Genomic DNA, 13,162 nt, shown 5'->3' with positions numbered 1-13,162 from the left:
TTAAACAATGTTACCAAACACAAAACTAAAGCTTATTCCCACTGCCAGGGCATTGAAAAGAACCAGAAAAGTTTGTAGATTCCTAAAACTGGGTGTTTTTTTACTCCTCTGCACTAAGCCAGTTGCTAAAGCACCAGATTATTCACGTTTTCAGCTGCCCTTCTCGCGGATCTCCCCAGCTACGGCGTCCGTCGGGACCTGCTCACGCGGGCCCCCGGCTGGACCTGCTCACGCGGGCCCCCGGCTGGACCTGCTCACGCGGGCCCCCGGCTGGACCTGCTCACGCAGGCCCCCGGCTGGACCTGCTCACGCGGGCCCCCGGCGGGTTGCCTCGGCTGGCGCCTATAGCCGCTGACTTTGTAACGTTAATAAACCAAAGCCATGGTCCAACATTAAAATCCATTTACACCACGAGAAAAGCGGCACAGCACAACTCCTCCACTGAGCATGTGCAGGACGACTCGACTCCACTGAGCATGTGCAGGACGACTCGACTCCACTGAGCATGTGCAGGACGACTCGACTCCACTGAGCATGTGCAGGACGACTCTCCTCCACTGAGCATGTGCAGGACGACTCGACTCCACTGAGCATGTGCAGGACGACTCGACTCCACTGAGCATGTGCAGGACGACTCGACTCCACTGAGCATGTGCAGGACGACTCGACTCCACTGAGCATGTGCAGGACGACTCGACTCCACTGAGCATGTGCAGGACGACTCGACTCCACTGAGCATGTGCAGGATGACTCGACTCCACTGAGCATGTGCAGGACGACTCGGACGCATGTCTGCTGCCGAGTGTATTTTACGGACATGAGTCCGGCGTGTCGAGAACGCGCGTCCGGTGCGTTTGTCTTTCTAATGTACAAACACTCAAATTCTGCGCCGGCCGCAGCGGTTTGTACGAGGCTTTAGAACTGGTGCGGACCAGGGGAATCCGACCTGTGTTAATGCGCGTTGAAATAATTGATTGCGTTAAATAAGTGATGAGTTAACGCGATAATAATGCGTTAACTTGCCCAGCCCTAATATTTACCTGTTTCATTATTTGTTCAATAAATCATCATAAACTGGTAAAGTGTTCATTAATTTCCAGAAAAGGGGTCACGGTTACGTTCTCACAAACCTTCAGATTAACAAGCAAAATTGATTTCTAATTTAGCTATTTGATTGTAGAAATGTAAATGCCTAATCAATGGCTGGTGCCCTAAATTACTCTTAAAATATGATAATAAACATACCCACACTTATGCAGTGTGTCGTGTTTGAAATCTTGATGCAATTATTGAATCGCTTTCATAAGTGGGAAGGCATGAATAACAAGAATCCCCTACATGGTGATACAACTAACTATGAGGGACTTCTTCAAAATATTGTAATCCTATTTAAACAAACAAACGCACAAAGCCAAACACAATAATATTATTTGGGCATGTGCTTGACACTACCTAAGAAAATGTTTGACATTCCAAGAACCATCAGGGCCAGGTCTGAATCTGGTCCAAATCAGAACTGAACCAGGTCTGATCCAGGTCAGGTAAGTTCAAGCCTGACTATGCATCATTTCCTATATTATTAACTGGAAGATGGATATCCAACAATAAGTCTTTTTTTCTTCTTTTTTTTAGGAACAGGCTCCAGGTGTAAACCCGAACTTTGTCTAAATCAGAGCTAAATCTTGTCATTTACAATGAGGACTAAGGCCGTGGTTATTTTATTACTTGGTTTACGGATCCGCCGCACTTAGATTATTGATTTATACAATATAAATAAAATTAATTATTATCAATTTTTTTTTATAAAGTACCGCCGACAACGCAAAATAGCATTAAATTAAATATAAAAAGCGGTATTTAGTCCAAAGATAAGAGCGCATGAAGCTTGACGGAGCAGCTCCGTCCCTGCGCGGTCCCGGCGAGAGCGCGCGCGCCGGTTTCCTCCGCCTTTATATTGCAAATACACATTTTAAACCCGTTTACCAAATTTTCTCCAGCGCGTTTTGCCGTGACTTAGGCTCTACACCTAGAAGTGTGACTTCTGAGTGTAAATCACGCTAAATCTACTGTTACGGCCTGAAGTATAAATAAAATGAATGAGCTCAGGAGAGAATCCTGAGTGTTCAAATGAAGCAGCAGTTTTGGACATACCTGTTTGCTGCTGTTGCAGCCGGTCGTGTGCTCCTGCTCTGTGTGACTCTCACTCTGCTCTCCTCGGAGCCGTTGAGCAGGGACAGCTCCCTCAGTTGCTCCTGTCTGATCTCGTCATTGTAGTCCTGTGGGAGACAGGCAGTGCCATGAGAAACACAACGCAACATTTGTCTTCTAATACAACAGATGCTCCAGCAGCAGCAAATGCCATCAAATCAAAATTATTTCGACACACAGAGGCACACAACATCCTATAATGAAGAACGTGCCAAAAGTACAGATGGCGAGCCAAAGCACCGGGTATTCTTCCAGCTACTGTGGGCTTTAGGTGGTTATTCTGTGAACAATAATAGTAACTCATGGGCCAAATACGGATACACATTCATGTATAGCTGTGCAGCGCGGAGGAATAGTGTGCACATTCCCACCTATAACCTCTATGCTAAAGGAACTTTTCATTTGCTTACAATAACAAGCCATTTTATATTTTTATATTTGTTGTCCAACATCAATTGAATTAAATCATATTGTTCACTTAGACCTGTAGGGCCTCTAATAAAATTTTAAGACTTACTATAAAACATTTTTTAATCATCGCTGCCAGGTCTAACTATCGTTTTAAACAAGTTTGTGTGCAATATGATAGTAAAATATTTCTCCCATTCACAAAACAAGATATGGATCATAGCTCTGATGATAAACAGCGGGCAAAGCAGCGTTCGTTGTCTTGTGCCTGAGAGATAAACAGTTGTATTTCTTAGAGATACTGATGGTCCTCTACAATCAACAATGTGAGACAGGCAACAACCCATCCGTAACTGTCCCTGGATTGAACATGTCTTTCACCCCCAGATTTATTTTTGGGAGAAAAGAGCTTACTTGACTCAAATAACAAACTGTTGTTTGAGAAGTGTTGCCGGTGGAAATAACTTTATTTCTACTATGTCTAAAATATCCCAATTCAAATACTTACAGGCTGAAGATCACAGTAACAATTCATTCAAACTTGTTTATTTTCGGGTCTTTCTGATTTTCTGATTGTGAAGCGAGCACACCCAGCCAGTTCTTACACTTCCACATCACTTTCATTATCACATTTGTGGTGTTATAGCAGCTGTCACATAGAGGAGTTTGATGAGCAGATTTTGATGCAGATTTGAACAGCTTTGTGCCATGAGAGAGAAAAATGGGCTAATTTCCACAGCATACGACTCCGAGAGCATGTGTGATCCTCTGTTTAATAAATGAGTGCCATCTCTAGCATTCTAGCGGCGGAAGACAAAGCAGAGATTTAATTGGAAAATCTAGTGTTGGCTTGTCCCAGAACAACAAAGACAACTGGGCTGTAAAGGTTGTTAACAGGAGCGCAAAGAGAACGCCCTCCGGAGGCATCTGTGCCCCTTTGTTTATTCAGAGGGATAGAGCCTGATGGTTGTGGCCTGCTCGACACAGTGGCTCTGATAAAGTAATATTTGGGTAAAATGATCAATACTACAGAGTTTTCTAACCTACACAGATTAGACTACTGCTGTTAAAACATATAGGATATACATACTACATTACTACTCTTAGCAAAGATTATGTAGGACCGTTTTAAACTAAAGATGACAATGAGTAGTTAAATTATGGCATCTCATAATGTTTTCTTAAGAGGATATTTTCAGTTGCACTATGTAACTTCTTAATAGAAGCTTTGCCACCTATTTGTCTCAGAAAAAATATTATTGCTTTGCCAGGAATTTTAATAACCCAGATCAGCAATTGTATCAATGGTTCATGGTCAGGTGGACACTGTTTTTGAAATTGAGACGTTTCGACTGCTATCCTAAAGTCAGTTTCAATCTGAAGGCACTGGTCTGAGGAGCGAGAATATCCTGAATAGAGAATATTCTAGGTGTCTTTTGACCACTACATTGTACTTCTACCTATTTTGAGGTTAAAATGTTGCTCTTACTCAAGTTCAATTTGATGCAGATCCACCTTTGTTCGAATGGATGGGCCCCAAAAAACTGCCTCACAGGACGTGATAGTAAAGGTTTTGTGGTTCTGGAAGATGAATGGTTGCAGTGCCCCATATGATACCTGCCTAAAGCATTACATCTGCAGCAGCTGTTCTCTTGCATATTCATTAATTCAGCCTATTTCCTGTACGTTACACACATCAATTACGTTAACTCATAATATCATTATTATTTCTGTAAATGTTCAGGACACTTTAATTTTAATTGAAACAGAAGTATGAACACAATATTAGGTTCATCTTGCCAGCACACAGCCTGAAATGGTTTTTATCCCATATTCATATTTTAAATCATTTTTCATTTATTCCTTAGTTCTGTCTTATTGCTATTTCAGTGCATCTCTACTGTAAAATGTATACAATCAAAGAATATAGAGATATGGTAGTGATGACAATATTTTGAGCACCCCGCCTGGTTAACAGCAGAAATACCTATAAATACTATTGTAGGTTTGGACAATTTTCATCTGCTGCGGGCGGACAGAACGAGAGAATGCTTGAAGAAAAGAGGTGGAGGTCTGGCGGTGTATGTGAACACGAGCTGGTCCAAACCCGAACACTGCACAGTGAGGGAGCAGCTATGTAACAAGGATATTGAACTATTGGCTATTGGCATGAGGCCATATTATCTGCCCCGGGAGTTCTCACATGTGATTTTGATCGCAGTCTATGTGGCCCCGTCTGCCAATGCTGAAAATGCTTGTAAAGCACTGCTCTCTTGCACTTGTAGGCTGCAAACACGGCATCCACAGGCTCTCTTCCTCATCTCTGGTGACTTTAACCACGCTTCTCCCTCTTCTGTTCTACCAACATACACCCAGTATGTTACCTGCCCCACCAGAGAGAATAGAACATTGGACTTGTTTTTTGCCAACACCAAGGAGGCTTATTCTTCTTCCCCCCTCCCTCCCCTGGGCAGCTCGGACCACAACCTTGTACATCTGAGGCCTGTGTATGAACCCATCGTGCGCAGGCAGCCTGTGGTGTCCCGTGAGGTGAGGATGTGGTCTGCTGAGAGCGAGGAGGCTCTGAGGGACTGCTCCAGCACCACTGTCTGGACTGAGCTTTATGACCCAAATGGGGAGGACATCAACACCATCACAGAGTGCATCACGGACGACATCAAATTCTGTTTTGAGAACATTGTTCCCTCCCGGACGGTGCTGTGTTTTCCAAACAACAAGCCATGGATTAACCGTGAACTGAAGGCTCTGCTGAAGGAGAAGAAGAGAGCCTTCAGGTCAGGGAACAAGGAGGAGCTGAGGACTGTGCAGAAGGAGCTGAGGAGGAAGATCAGGCAGGCTGAGGCCGGCTACAAGAGGAGGATGGAGGAGCAGCTGCAGCAAAAGAACATTCAGGGAGTGTGGAGGAGCCTGAAAACCATCTCGGGCTTCAAAATCCCCCCTGCCCAGACAGAGGGGGATCTACAGTGGGTGATTGATTTAAATGCTCACTTCTTGAGGTTTGATCGGTCACCCGCCCCTCCCCCTGCACAGCTGCATGCTCCCTCTTCCACAGCTGGACAATGCCCTGCATCTGTTCCTCTTCGCTTATCTGCCCCGGACCATCAGCTCCCCACTTCGCCTGGACTCACCCATCCCCCCAGCACACGGTCCCCCTGCCAACCACTGACTGTCACAGCAGCACAGGTGAGGAGTGAGCTGAAGAGGATTAAAGTGAGGAAGGCAGCAGGACCTGATGGCATCAGCCCCAGGCTCCTTAAGTCCTGCGCAGATGAACTGTGTGGAGTTATGGAGCATGTCTTCAACATGAGCCTGAAGCTGAGGGTGGTACCACAGGTCTGGAAGACCTCCTGTCTGGTACCTGTGCCTAAGACACCGCGCCCCAAAGACCTCAACAGCTTCAGGCCAGTGGCTCTCACGTCCCACCTGATGAAGACACTGGAGCGGCTAGTCCTGGACCACCTCCGCTCCACCGTGAGCTCAGCCATGGACCCGCTGCAGTTTGCATACCGGCCTGGCATCGGAGTGGAGGACGCCGTCATCTCCCTGCTGCACCGCTCTCTCTCTCACCTGGAAAAGCCTGGCAGCTCTGTGAGGATTCTGTTCTTCGATCTTTCCAGCGCCTTCAACACCATCCAGCCAAGGGACAAGCTGGAGACGGCTGGTGTGGAGTATGACCTGGCAGAGTGGATCTTGGACTACCTCACAGACCGACCCCAGTTTGTGAGAGCCCGGAACTGTGTGTCTGACACTCGGACCTGCAGTGTGGGGGCGCCCCAGGGCACTGTCCTCGCGCCCTTTCTCTTCACCCTTTACACTGCAGACTTCAGACACGACACGGACAGCTGTGTCCTGCAGAAGTTCTCTGACGACTCTGCCATCATCGGACTCATCACGGACGACGATGATGCGGAGTACAGAGGACTGGCGCAGGACTTTGTGGACTGGTGTCAGCGGAACCACCTCCTCATCAACGCGGGGAAGACCAAGGAGATGGTGGTGGATTTCCGCAGACGCCACCCCACTGCCCCCTCACCAGTGAACATCCAGGGACGGGACATTGAGAGAGTGGACTCATACAAGTACCTGGGTGTTCATCTGAACCACAAACTGGACTGGACTCATAACACAGACGCACTGTACAGGAAGAGCCAGAGTCGGCTCTACCTCCTGAGGAGACTCAGGTCTTTTGGAGTGACAGGGCCACTCCTGAAGACCTTCTACGACTCTGTGGTGGCATCAGCCCTCCTGTATGGTGTGGCCTGCTGGAGCAGCAGCAGAGAGGGAGAGGAGGAAGCTGGACAAAGTCATCAAGAAGTCCAGCTCCGTCCTGGGCTGTGCTCTGGACTCGGTGCAGGAGGTGGGGGACAGAAGACTCCTGGCTAGATTCACATCTATGCTGGACCATGAGTGTCACCCCCTGCAGGACACTCTCTCCGCTCTGGAGAGCAGCTTCAGTGAGAGACTGATCCACCCTCGATGTGTGAAGGAAAGGTTCCGTAGGTCTTTCCTTCCTGCTGCTGTCAGACTTTATAACAAAAACTGTTAGTACTGAACACTCGCAATACTGACCTAATCTAATACTGATGTGCAATTCTGTCGTATGTGCAATTGCTGTTGGAATTCATGTGCAATTCATGTGCAATTACTATGAAATTCATGTGCAATCTATGTGCTGTCGTGACACATATTCATGTGCAATTACTGTCGTGATCACATGCAATGGTATTTATGTATTTATTTATTCATTTGTCTATGGGAGTTTTTATTTATTTATAGGAGATCTTCTACTGAGAGTGTTTTTCAGACTTCCTATAAGTGATCTGTTCTGTTCTTCTGTATCTACCTCTGTATCTACCTGCGTTGCACCAATGAAATTTCCCCATGTGGGACAATAAAGGAATATCTTATCTTATCTTATGTGATATAAAATGTCCATATTGAATTATTAGTACAGTAAAAGAAAATAATACGTACTTGTGGTGGTTATATAATATTGTGTGTGTGCATAGTGTACTGCATTTACTGTATGCAGCTCTGAGAATGAGTGGGCTTTCCTGGCTGGGGAAAAGTGTTGTAACTGAACAGTGCAATTTAAGAATTCTATTATTTCAGTAAATGCCTTACAAGCTGAATGCATTTTACTCATTGTAGCATTTAATATAAAGTAATAAGTCTCCACGGATATGACAGAGAAGAGACATGCTATTAATTTCCACACATTTTTAGTATTACACACCACATATGAAAAAACGTGTAATTCCCAACAATAAAACTGTATTGCTCCTACTGTTGTGCAAGGACTGACTGGGGAAAGAGCGTTTACTTCTTTCCCCAGTCAGACTCTGAATTAGGAGAACTGGTCCCACTTTAGGGGTTTTGAGTGATCAAAAAATCAAAAATCATGTACGTAAAACTTGTCCGTGCTTTTAAATGTTTAACTTCTGTTTTTATTTGCTCTTAAATGTCTCTTGATTGTGTAAATATTGTTATGATTGGTAAAGCTGTCGTGTTTATTCTTTTCCCAAGGTCTCAATCTTAATGGGTTCCTACCTGTTTAAATAAAGGTTAATAAATAAATACACATTGCACATTGATAAACTCTAATAGGACCATTTCCTCCCAGTATTTTCCTGTGATTGTCGGCTCTGCTGGATCTGCCCATTAGACACACAGTGCTGCATTAAAAAAGACACACAGCAGGACACTGTGGTTTGTGGAGCCAGAGGCAGCAGCATCTGTCACTATGGATACTGACAGATGCCTGGTGCGTTTATGAAGCGCCGTTTCACTGCAAATCCATAACATCACGCCACCAGCAGGTTTGAACTATAAAAAGGAAAAGGTAAGTTATTTCAGGGCTTCTTTTGATGTGTTTGTGTGGACGGATTACAGAGCAAGAGATAAATGGGGAAATGTGTATTTCTGTTTTTAAATTTGGTTCATTGTTCACTGTACTGCACTTGTCACTAATACTAAAATAAAATGTGCATTGCATTTACTAACTGCTAAAATAGTATTTTAAGGTACTTTCTTAAAAGTACTGCTTTTGACCAATGACTGTTGTTTTATTTTCTATCCTTCTGTTGGTTAAATCAACATTTTTGGGAGGCTATGTAGGATATGCAGATGTCCTTCCCCTGTTGCCATGGTGGTAATGGTGGCTAAAGGTGTTATCAGCTGTCCGTGTGGAGTTTTACGGCCCTCAAGAGCAGAGGACGTGAAAGCAAACGAAACAGAGACGCTTTGAACTTTGAAAATAACTTTTCATCAAATGACTCCTTTTGGATTACAGAGAGTAATGATCTCTCCAAGACAAAAGCTAAAACACTAAACAGACTATGCAGTTTTAGTAGATAATCATCCAATTGCAGAAATTGTCCACCAGATGACTTTACATGTACATATTGTGTTATCGTGTTTTACATGTCAATTTAACTGTTTCATAACTTGTTTTGTGGATAATTTTACCTTTTGTGTAACTCTTGTGGCCTAAGGCCAGACCTCGTCCCCTTATCAGCTCTGACCCCAGCGTGCATGCTGATTGGCTGAAGTCACAGCGCCAAAACCCCCGCGGGGAAAGACAAAGGAAAGAGCAGAGAGTTACACTCAGTTCCATCCGAGTTCCAACTCGAGTTCCATCTGAGTTGCCGGCCGGTCCTTTCAGGGTCCCACCAGCAAGGTCCATGACACCAGGCCTTGGGAGCAGGCCTCGGGCCTAGCTAGCGTGAGCAATGCTAAGCTACGGAACAAAGACTTTTCCATGAGACATGCAGAAGCTAGTGTTCCCTCCCGGAACTAAGAAATCTGTGCCCGTTTTTAAAAACGTGATTGATGCTGCATCATGCAAATCAAGCAAGGACCTTTTGCACCTTTTCAAGTCCACAGCCTTTTAGACCAGCCACATCGGTGGAGCAGCACGATGGCCTTTTCATTTGGGAACGCCTCAGAGCCAAGGAGAACGCAGATTGCGGAACCTGATCCAGTCCTTCTTTGGCCAGACCACGTCAGAGCCGAGCTCCAGAGCAGCCCTGCTCTGGCCAGCGTGTGGACTGAGCTGCAGCGTGACCCCTTGAGTGAAGCCTGGAGGCGACAACAACGACATGCGGCCTGCATGTCGCCTTAGACCCTACGCAGGCCTGTCTCCTCAGGATCACAGCTTCTGGTTCCGTTCGTATGAATGCACTTCACAGGCTGTCTGAATTTCATCTAAGAATTAACTCACACACCTAGATAGATCTAGAACAATCATGTCTAGTGTTTTCCATCTGTAAACCGACTCTTTTGCATATTCCTGCTTCATATTCATCTGTTTAATTATTTGGTAATTAAATCTTCATATACCACATTTGGTAAAGTGTTCCTTCATTTCCAGAAAAGGGGTCAATGTCACGGTTACGTTCTCAAACCTTTAGATCAGGGGTGGGCAATTATTTTCCTCAGAGGAATATTTGTATCCATATTCGAATTCAGGCAAGTAGCGGAGGGCCGGCCAAAAATCAAATATTTATTAAAATATCAATTTTCTGTCAGATATAGGCTATTGAATCTATTCATTCATTTCAAGTCATATTTATTAAGGATACAAGTACAGACAGATGCCTGAGGGGAATATATATATATATATATATATATATATATTTTTTTTTTTTAAAGGTCCCATAACATGCAAAATCGACTTTTCAGAGCTTTTAACCTTCTTACATTGCTATTTGTGCTTCATATATGTACCCAGAGTGTTTTTTTGATTGATTCCTGCAGTGTTTAGCTATATTACAGACTATCTCCAACCAGGGCCGGCCCAAGCCTTCAGGGGGCCCTAAGCAAAAACATTTTTGGGGGCCCCTCACCACGTCATCAGAATCAGTTTTATTGCCATTGTCAGTAAACAATTCACATATGGGAACTTTCTTCAACGCAAACAAAGCGCACCAAAACTCCAGGGCATCTGTTTGCCAGTTAGTTTATTCTCAACACCTCACAAGCTCAAATATTGATAACTTAAATCCCACAATGCAACTTGGTATTCCGCTGACATCACCTCTACTCCCTGTACAAATAACACACGTCCCAGATATGTTTTTGGGCGTATTTGTGGGTGTTAAGGGTCGACAGCCACATTAGCAGTTTAAATTAATAAACAGGGGGGGTCTGGGGGCTCTCCCCCAGAAATTTTCAGACCTTTTTTGGGTATTCTGGTGCATTTTAATGTTTTCCAGCCGGCTAAAGTAAGAGTAAAATGTTGAGGTTGTAATGCTATAAAATGATGATGTGATGAAACTGTGCCAGGAGAAAATGACTAAAGCCAGTTATTAATACATTAGTGTACTTAATTACTCAATACAATATTGGCTATGAAAAATAATTATGGTCAAATTGATTCATTTTAACTGAAAATGTAAAAGTAATAGTTATCCTTACTAATTTATCTTTTACAGCTCCCAACTGTTCCTTCTTGCTAAAGTGACAAAACAAGTTATATTAAATTAAACAAATGGCATAAGCATTGCTTGATTAACAATTAACACTGATAAAACAGTGCAAACATGTTATTCCCAGAGAATGAACAGAACGAGAAGTGAAGGTCCAAACCTCGCTTTAGTGAAGAGACCGCGTTTCTGCAGCTTTGCCACTTTTGTATAAAAATATATAGTATTATTCTATAACAGACGCAATCATAATATGTCTGGTTATTTTTCACTATCAATTTATTATAATTTATAACAAATAGTCTAATGATGCTTTTTAAATAAATTGAAATGTTTTATTGCTCTATTAAAAGTTAATTACAATATAAATGTTTGTTCTGATCAGAACATCACACACTGGACTCCTGCACCTTTACGTTCCTCTTATTGCACTTTAAGAAGTCAAAGTAAAACAGACATCACGAGTCACGATTGATCTCACACATGGTGATGTGAGAGAGGGGGACGCAAACTCAAACCAGCTCATCTCTAACTGAGGCTGCACAGGGGCCCGGGACAGGGGCCCGGGACAGGGGACAGGGGACCGGGACAGGGGCCCGGGACAGGGGCCCGGGACAGGGGCCCGGGACAGGGGCCGCACACTGTTCACTCCAAAGTTTCACGTCAGAGGTTCTGGACGAGACAACGCTCGTCTGGACCGGATCTCCGCCTCTTAGTGACCCGGGGCACAGACGCCCCTCACCGGACTCACCTGCAGCTGACACTACGGGGCTGGTGTAAATGTTAAGTTTATTATCTTTCATTCACACATATTGTGCGCGGGGCAGAGCTCTCGTCGCCTCCAGCCTGAGCGAACTAACGTGACAGACTCGTGTTGTTTCAAACAGCAGCATTAACCGTCTCTTTGTAAGATAAGTTCAATACCTGGAGAGTGTTGTTGAGTTTGCAGTTTCTTTACATCGTCAAGAAGTTTCTTCTTTCGTTTTTCGGCACCAGGAGATATATTCCTCTGGACATGAGGACCACGTTGTGTTGTGTTTATGTTTTGCTCTCGTTCTCCTCGCGCACAATGAAGTTGCCCAATCAGCGCAGGTTTGGTGTCTCGGTTGCCAGATTGTCATTACAAATAAATGCGGTTTGTGCGTTATGATACCGCTGTGTGCGCTGCCGCGCCAGCAGCGCTACTACACTAGTGGAGCACGCTGCGCTTGCACTTCTCATAAGACGGGTTGCCAGATTGGGGGCCCTATTAACGCCTCGGGGCCCTACGCGGCTGCTTAGTTCGCTTATAGGCTGGGCCGGCCCTGTCTCCAACACTCCAAAGTAGTGTTGATCTGAAGTTCTATCGTTTCTCACTCAGTCGCGCGGAGCGGCGCAGCGCGGAGCAGACAGCTGTGGGGGACACACTACGTCACGGGTGGGCGGGGCACACACGCGCTCTGAGACTACGTCACGGGTTGGGCGGGGGAGCCAGAACGCTCTTCACAAGGGTGGGGGCGAATATCAAACCAAGCTGTTTGCATTTCCGGGTTGGTGAGGGGACCAAGGTCTGGGTGATATTTCTTAACTATTATGTTATGGGTGTTGCACAACCCTTATTATTATCAATTATACACTTAGGATAGACTACTAAACGTGAAAAATAGTAGTATAGTTTGCTTTAGATCAACGAGCAAATTAATTAGATCAACAAGCAAATTAATTTCTAATTCATTAACTAATTTAGATATCTGATTATAGAGTTGTTAAAATTGCTGATTATCCGGCTGGTGCCCCATTCTACTCTTAAAATATGATATAACTTACCCACACTTATGCAGTGTGTCATGTGTTCTTTAATCGATTATCAAACCTGAATGCCCCCCTCCTTCACAAAAGGGAGGACATTCATCACCTTACAGTACTTATACTAGTATAATACAAACAAATAGATCAGCAATTGTATCATGTAGCTATTTTCATTCAAAATGACACACCGTCAGTTTTTTGGGTTATACATATATATATGCTATTAATTTGCCTCAGAGCACAGAGCTCTATCAAAAAGAATTATGTGTGATTGCTGAGGCTGGAGGGCAGACTGTTTTTCTTCCTGGTGA

The 13,162-nt window shown here is 44.4% G+C and overlaps 1 protein-coding gene across 1 annotated transcript in view; it reads right to left on the bottom strand.

Annotated features, from left to right (window-relative positions):
* Positions 1-13,162, bottom strand: part of khdrbs2 (KH domain containing, RNA binding, signal transduction associated 2) — a 69,932-nt gene that overhangs the window by 22,624 nt on the left and 34,146 nt on the right. Inside the window, exon 5 of the mRNA XM_072437400.1 lies at positions 2,152-2,276. Within this exon, the coding sequence (XP_072293501.1) occupies positions 2,152-2,276 (125 nt within the window). The remainder of the gene's footprint in view (positions 1-2,151; positions 2,277-13,162) is intronic.

Source organism: Eucyclogobius newberryi, unplaced genomic scaffold (assembly GCF_026437365.1).
Source record: "Eucyclogobius newberryi isolate DKJ021-1_F unplaced genomic scaffold, fEucNew1.0.hap1 SCAF_8, whole genome shotgun sequence".
In the NCBI taxonomy this organism is placed as follows: domain Eukaryota; kingdom Metazoa; phylum Chordata; class Actinopteri; order Gobiiformes; family Gobiidae; genus Eucyclogobius; species Eucyclogobius newberryi.
Note: the sequence above shows the minus strand (reverse complement) of the source record. Positions and strands in the feature narration are given on the sequence as shown.